Genomic DNA, 8,036 nt, shown 5'->3' with positions numbered 1-8,036 from the left:
TCCTCATCTTTTATAGTTATTTCTAAGTAATACGTTTTTCTCCTTTCATAATGGTGTCATTATGGACAATTAATGGTATTTAATGTAACATTATAATTGGCAATCATAACTAATTCAATACAGATTCTATAACGTTTTTTCGTACTTAATGCCTATTAATTACCAATAATACGTATCTATACCCCTTTCGCTATTTAGGTTCATTATTCTGATGCCTCTTTAAAATATCAAGAGATTCGAGTACCTATCCCTTCTAGCTTTCTTGGATCTTTGCTTGTGCCTACTAAAGCTCGTGCCTCTTCAACTATTCTTCGCCAGCTATCATTCCTTTATCAGTCCACGTGTCATGACACGTCACCACATAATTAATTCAATACATTAACTTGATTTTCCCAATACAACTTCGGTGTTTGATCACATCTGCTTGAAGATTACTATTACACGCGTCATTCAACATTTGACATGTGTGATAAATTGAGGGGAAAAAAAGAAAAATGGAAGAAAACATTTGCCTCCCCCCAAACCCCCTCTCCTCATCTTCCCAAAGAGAAAAAAAACGCCGCCTCCTCCTCATCTTCCCAACTCCATCATCTTCTTCACCACCACCAATACTACCACCAACCCTTCTACCACAGTTACCTTCTTCTCTAACTATAGATTCAACTCTTTGCCGATTTTTAACAAGTTTTAACAACATCCATCATAAATCCTTTTACAATTTCAAATTCAAGCTCAAACCAAAGCTTCAAACTTGTTAATGGTGTTTTTTGAATTTTATCAAAATTAATCACCTATAAATTTTTACTCAACAATAACCACAACTGCCTACAGATTCAAACTAATATTCTAGGTCATGGAATACCAAAATCAACAAGACCTGGTTAAATATTCAAGCTTTTTTAAAAGGTCAATAATGGTGATTTTTACAAGACCAATAACTCCTATTTTCTTCTTCTTTTTCTTTTTTTTTCTTAGTCATGGCGCTGGAGATACGAAACATAAGGCGGGAGAGGGTAAACAAAATTAGGATGGGGGTTGGGAAAGAAGACGAAACGGGAGGGGGGGAGGAAACACTGGGATTTGGGGTTGGGGAAGAAGACATAGATTATATTTTTTTAATTTGGAAAAGAAATAGTTAAAAAAGGGAAAAATAAATTAAAAAACTTAATTTCAGATAATTTTTTTAGTTTTCAAGCATGTATAATACACGCCTATGACACCAGTGGCGGAGCCAGGATTTTCATTAAGGGGAGTCAAAATATAAAGAAATAAACTCATCAAGAAGTCAAGGGGTATCATTATATAGTATATAAACATATTTTTTTTAAAATTACCGAGTTATACAGTCTAATTTTCCAGCGAAGGGGTGTCGTTTGACACCCTTTTGGTGCATGTGGCTCCGCAATTATGTGACACGTGGTAAAAGAGATGTGTAATTGACACAATTTTAAAAGTTTTGATGTATAATACTATTCCCCTGTTTAATAAGTTAGTAAGAGGGATTTAATTACAAGGTCGATGGGTAAGTATGATTTTTGCCTATATAATAAGAGATCTTCTTTATTTTTATGTGATGGTATTTATCTGCACATGAAATCGGAGAAAATAAAAATATTCCTTTATATATAAAGTTAAATTTATGCAAAGTTATTACCCAGAGATGTGGTAGGAGTAACGACTTACCCCCTTAATTAAAAAATTCAAATTCGAACATCGAGAATAGAGAAAGTGACTGAATCCAATGCATGGATGCCTAAGATTACATCCATCCAATGCATATGTTATGAATACTATTATACAATTTGAATTCAAGACGAAATATTGTTGTTAGCAACCTCCACTTCCAATCAAGAAGTTGTGAGTTCGAGTCTCACCAAAAGCAAGGTGGGAAGTTCTTGGAGGGAAGAATACCGAGGGTCTATTTGAAAACAGCCTCTCTACCCTAGGGTAGGGGTAAGGTCTGCGTACACACTACCCTTCTCCAGACCCTACTAAGTGGGATTATACTGGGTTGTTGTTGTTGTTGTTGACGAAATATTGTTATTTAAACCCTGTCCAAAATGTTACTCCCTCCGGTCCAAAATAAGTAATTTTTTGATTATTTTCACACATATTAAGAAACTCACCTTTTTAACATTAATTAGCAATGAAATTGATCATATTAACCTTTACTACCTCTTCATATAAATACTCCTAACACATACTCCAACGTTAATTACTCAAAGGGCAATGTAGGAAAAAAATAATTAATTCATTCTTGAAATCTGGAAAAATCACTTATTTTGGACCACAAGAAAAAAGCCAAAAAATCACTTATTTTGGACCGGAGGGAGTAAGCATTACTGCAATTTGCAGAATGTATTTTACTTATGTTTGACCCTTTGTAGCATAAGCCAACATTTTCGCTGTCAGGTAATTTGAGATTTGAAGTAATCCAATTTTAATTACTTCTCTCCCCTTTCAAAAGAAGAATTGAAACATAACTTTCTGGAGAGCCAAATAGTCACTTGATTACAACTTTTTGATATGCATTTAAATATTTTTAACTGTATATATTTTGATTTATGATTATTTTATCTAATTTTATTTAATTAAATAAATTGAGACGTAAATTCACAACAAATATTTGTTACTAGGGGTGTTCAAAACTGAACCGAAACCCAAAACCGAACCGCAAAAGTGACTTGATGGCTTATTGGTATCGGGTTATTAGATTAACGAGTGGGGAACATATTGAAATTTTATTATTAACGTCTACGGATTAGGGACGGATTATTCAATTTTCTTATCGGATAAACCATTAACCCGTTAAGAATTTTTCTATTTATATATTTTTATACATATGTATGACATGTACATTCAGGCAACCATGGAAAAGAAGATGATGAATTAGGGGATTGCAATGTGCCCATTTTGTATCAACATATGAGGATACCACAGTTTCTGGACATAGAAATGCCACTGTTTGACGTTGCAATTTCCGTGTTTACACAAACTATGCATGGTTTGGAGTCTTGGAGATGATATACTTTTGATGGATAATGGACTTGATGCTACTCAAGTGTACTCAAGTCAAGGCTACAAAGGATGACTGGATGATAAGACATGGAGTTTGGCGTACATGGGGACTGGATATTACATACTCCATGATATTGCATACTTTTGATATACTCAAATTGCCTTGAAGCTATTTAATTAGCTGGCTGTATATTTGTATTAGTATGTTGCCAATAGGCCTCTGTAATACAGATTGAAATAGGCCGATAAACTGCCGATAATAGCTAAATCGATACCAATTCACTCGATATCTTATTGGATAGCTAGCGGATTAATACATTTAAAAATCGATAACCGATAAGCCGAACCGTTAAGCGTAAATAACCGCCCAATAAGCCGCCCTACTTGTTACATTAGGTTCTTTTAAGTATTTCACATGGTCACTTCTCCGAACAATGATTCGACTCTTTCTATCTTTTATCCACCCATTCGTCAGTATCGTTTCGGAGGGTTATGCTGGACGTGCTAATAAAGTCTAACATTGGTAGTCGAAAAGATTGAGAACTTATTATTGAATCTTTTAGTGATGTGAGCCCTTTTGTGGAAAATCGTACGGGCTTGCCCTAAAGCGGATCATATCACACCGTATAAGAGTATCTTTGGGCTGGTTGAGCCCAATAGGTTGTAATGGGATGTTAGGGATACCGCGATTCTCAACCAGATGCCTCAGGTTTGAACCCTAGGAATGAAGAACTTCTTGATAGGAAATGCTTTATCCCCATAATAGGCCAATCCGGTATAAATTTGATTTAGTCAAACCAATGTTCTACAGATTTTGGATAATTAAACAAAAAAAAAAAAAAAAAACTCCAAGTGAATAGTTTTTGACAAAATAAGATTGAATGGTCTCTTACACCTTGAATCCTATCTCAATTATTTTGTTTCTAATACACGTCCAAAAGTAGCATCTTCCATTCTGGCACTTTGCACATCCACATTCTGCAGGTGGTCAACTCGCAGCACAGTCAGGTTCAGTCCTTTGCGAACTGTAAGAGATTGACATGTCTCTATTGAAAAGTTCAACTATAATTTTGAATGAAGGGACAGTGTATTTACAGAAACTTGACAGTTATTACTAGGTGCATGTCCATCTTCATAGACGTATTAATAGCATACTCGGGAAATAAAGTCTTGATATCGCAACATGTCTATCTACAGTTCACAGTTCAGAACATTTTACGACTCATTATTTATCGTTCATTACCAGTAAAACCTCAGCACCAGCAGCAATGATACCATCCAAGAACTCCCCAACTTCTTGGGTATCTTTAAAAGCATAAGGAGCAGCAAAGTCACTGTCCAGATTATACCAAACCCCCTGAATACATCTTAATGTAACCCAATGTCTGCTTCTCCAAAGGCCACCAAACTTTCTAACAAGAACATTAACAACAATTCCCATTAGTCGATCATCGAGAACAATTGAAGAAGCCCCATTTCGCCTATCGTGCCAAACAACTGTTTTGCCTTTCTGTTCCAGAGCAGCAATCAATACGTTTATATCATAGTTCCCGGTTATTGCATTATGATGAGGCTTAAAAACAATTGACACAGGAGTCCAGCTTCCCCTGTTAGGGTCATCGATATCAAGTTTTTCGGCAATGGAATTTAAATCAGCTCTTGTAAACGCATCTTTCCCCTGATTTACAACGTGAGCACAACCAATATGTCATCATACCAACATGGGTTTTGTCCAAAAAAAAAAAAAAAAAAAATCAAGTTGAATAAAGTGTAATCACATGTACACTAATTGACCTAAATAAAACTAGAAAAAGCATAAAGGGGATTATTAGTGTACCTGGAAGAGATTGTTGAGGGAATGTAAGAGGCAGAACTGTAATCTTTGCCTCTCGTGATATATCTTTGTTCCTCCCTCCATATTCTACTCTCTCGGAAGAGATCACTAAAAGACAGGACGAACCAACAGTTGCTTAACTTGAAGTTGAAGTCAAGTAATATTGAGGAAGTCGACAGTGACTACAGAGCTCCTCTGCTATTGGCTCTACATATGGATCAAGTCTTATTATCAATGAGAAATAAAGAATTTTGTACTAAAACAACAGCAATTCTCTTGGTTCTACTATGAATATGTAGCAAAAAATGGATAATAAAGAATGACATGTAGTATTACTTTACTGAGGATTCAGTCTGTCTAAGAACAGACGCTTGGAAACTGCTGTATACCAGTCCAGCACACAAATCTATGCCGCTCTTCACAACTAACAAGTTCAGCTCATTAAACCTTTCAATCACTGCATAAGATGCCAGAATGAGGCATTAGTTTACAACAAGTTAATACACACCGTTGCAGATGATTGATATAGAGGATTCGTAGCTAGGTATCCATCCCTATATTGTACATTGCTTGGACAATCTAGCAATGGATCAAATTCACCATTATCCATGACAGTCTTATACCACATTTCTTTGTTAGAAATTCAGTAATTAAAAGGTAATTAATTGAAAACCAGAACCCAGCATTCAAACCAATATGAACTTCACATAGAAGGTCAAAGAAATTACCTCGAATGAGTACCCGCACAGAAGATCTGATTGTTGAAATAACATTGATTTTAATCAGCAAGTTTAAGCTGCAAAATGAAAGGAAACTATATAAGGATCCGTGAAATTCCAGAAGTAGAATAAAAGAAAATAAAGATGACAAAAGTAAAAATGAAAAAAAAGAAGACATTGTCAATTCAGGGCCACATTTTGCAACTGATAACCAATGCGTTCAAGAACCGAGCATGCTTCGATTCTCTGGCATTTATCCATAGGTTTCAGTAAACATTGTAGCCTACAAAGTATGTCCTAAATGTTGGTCATTCACATCAAGTTCTTACAGAGTATTATCCCAATCTCAAAATAAAGATATCTATTTATTTGTACTACAAAATATATGCATAGTACATAAAATGCAAATATAGGGAATACAAAAGGTGTTCAATTACCGAATGTGTGGCCACACATGAATAGCCACATGCAAAAGTATATCATTATTTTTCAAAAGAAAAAAAGAAGAGCATTTAGTTGAGAAAGAACTGAATTTTAACCCCTATTCCTTACATTAAACTCATAACTCCGAAAAGTTAAATTAGAACTGAAGAAGGAAAAACACATACACTTGGCACAATTACTGTATATTGACTAAGAGTGAAAAAGAAAATACATTAATCAGCTGAACAATTTTTAGCTACATGCATCAACGACTTCTCTGTATTTGTTTTCATGCGGAACCATTTTGTGCATAGTACAAGGAAGAACAATACATTACAATAACCAGGCCGGATGTAAAGTAGCAACATCGGGTTCATCTGAACGCAGTACTTTCGACGCAGAGCATAAATTTATGTGTAAAAATTCACTAAAATTAGAAAAATGGTAAGTCTGGAAACATAAGTTTAAAAGTGCAACAGGTTCAATACTAAGAACCTTAAGGGCTCGTTTGGTGTGAGGGATAAGGGATAATTAATCCCGGAATTAAATTTAAAATGAGTTTATCTCATGTTTATCACATATTTGGTTGGGATAAAATTGCGGTATAACTAATCTCGGGATTAGTTATCCCGGGATTGTAGTGTTTACTTATCCTATGGGTGGGTAGAATAACTAATCCCGAAATAATTAATACCGGGGTAACTTGTTTCCAACCAAACGATCCCTAAAGGTTGAACCCATAGAGTCTAAATTTCGAATCTGCCTCTGAGTTGCATAAACAATCACCTTGTGCTGAGTTTCATTAGCCTAAATTTTTTTCCACTTCTTACTCCTTAAACTTAACAATCTACTAATTGTGGAACATATTAAGACTCAACTTTGACCAACCAAATGAATTTAAAGCAGTATAACTCTTTGTCAACACACATTGACAGATTAGCAAACCGCATTATAAAAAAGTAGTAGTAGTTGTTGTAGTAGTAGTAGTAAAAATGGGGGAGTGACACTTGGTTGACTACTGAACATTTACCTTGTTGGGGAGGGTTCGATTCCCCACCTTGTAATCCCCTTCCTCATTTCTGCTTCCCCAACCTCCTATGTAATTTTTTAAAAAAAAAAGTATGGTACAAATGGTATTATAAATAAATCTTTGATATTTAGGAACATCCAGAAGAAAAAAACTCTATTCTGACTTAACATCAGAATGTCGTGAAATAAACATAGCCGTTGCCTCGCCACACAAAATAATAACCAAATAGCTGCTCCTCTATTCAAGTGTTGCACAGTGTAGCAGAAAATTAAGGCATAAGAGAGTAAAGTTTAAGAACCATGCTTAAAATATAGAAATACCACACAAATGTTATAGTTAGTTGCACTTGCTAGTAGCTACGTTGGTTGGCTACCTGAGTTTTCACCTTGTTAGTAAGGATTTGATTCCCTACGTTGTAATCCCCTCTCGCGATTCAAAAAATAAAATAAAAATTGGATTAAAATTATCTCGGGTTTATTCTCCTTCAATTTCTTGCAGTCTTGCCAAAAGTAATGTGAAGGTCTTATTTTGAAAATCAGATAGTAATTCACTGAATCATCACAGTTAATCTAGGAAACTTCACATTCATGCCTTGAGCCTTTGAATTCAATAAGAAAAATACTGTAAAAGACATACCTTATTCCCTTTACTGCAAAAGTTAGAGATCGAATATAGAGACTAAAATTGAGAGATTACAAGCAATTAGCAGAAGATGAGTTTGTGATTTTGACTTTAAATTAAAACTGCAACAAGTGAAAGAAAGATCGAGAAGATATACATGTGCAAACGGGATGGTTCATGCTAAATGTCTAAACTATCCTCATTTTAAAAACTCTATTTAAACTGTAATTTGAATCCACAACCAAGATATGTTATTTATTATCCTCTCCAAAATCTAATAAAGCTTTACTTTGCTAGATTACATAAAATATTGACTTGCTAGATTACACGAATTTGTTTACCTTTGACTATGACTTTTTAAAACAATAAAAATTATATAATTTATTGGTAC

The 8,036-nt window shown here is 34.7% G+C and overlaps 1 protein-coding gene across 2 annotated transcripts; it reads right to left on the bottom strand.

Annotated features, from left to right (window-relative positions):
* Positions 1-4,044: 4,044 nt before the first annotated feature.
* LOC107775198 (josephin-like protein) lies at positions 4,045-7,783 on the bottom strand. 2 transcript variants are annotated; one of them, XM_016594904.2, is made up of 5 exons: positions 7,661-7,783; positions 5,581-5,648; positions 5,189-5,309; positions 4,856-5,059; positions 4,045-4,696 (listed from the first exon to the last, which is right to left on the bottom strand). In XM_016594904.2, exons 4-5 carry the CDS (start codon positions 4,934-4,936, stop codon positions 4,244-4,246), a joined length of 534 nt encoding a protein of 177 aa, XP_016450390.1. In that variant the 5' UTR covers positions 4,937-5,059; positions 5,189-5,309; positions 5,581-5,648; positions 7,661-7,783; the 3' UTR covers positions 4,045-4,243. The 2 variants fall into 2 exon arrangements, with proteins under 2 accessions (XP_016450390.1, XP_016450396.1); XM_016594910.2 differs by lacking the exon at positions 7,661-7,783 and adding an exon at positions 7,025-7,121.
* Positions 7,784-8,036: the final 253 nt, after the last annotated feature.

This window comes from Nicotiana tabacum, chromosome 20 (assembly GCF_000715075.1).
Source record: "Nicotiana tabacum cultivar K326 chromosome 20, ASM71507v2, whole genome shotgun sequence".
NCBI lineage: Eukaryota > Viridiplantae > Streptophyta > Magnoliopsida > Solanales > Solanaceae > Nicotiana > Nicotiana tabacum.
Note: the sequence above shows the minus strand (reverse complement) of the source record. Positions and strands in the feature narration are given on the sequence as shown.

What these genes read in the sequence shown, in the direction of transcription:
- LOC107775198 (XM_016594904.2), bottom strand. Translation starts at nt 4,936, where the DNA reads ATGGAGGGAGGAACAAAGATATATCACGAGAGGCAAAGATTACAGTTC. An exon ending in CCCTCAACAATCTCTTCCAG is followed by an intron (nt 4,697 to 4,855) that starts GTACACTAATAA and finishes GTTGTAAATCAG; the next exon opens with GGGAAAGATGCGTTTACAAG.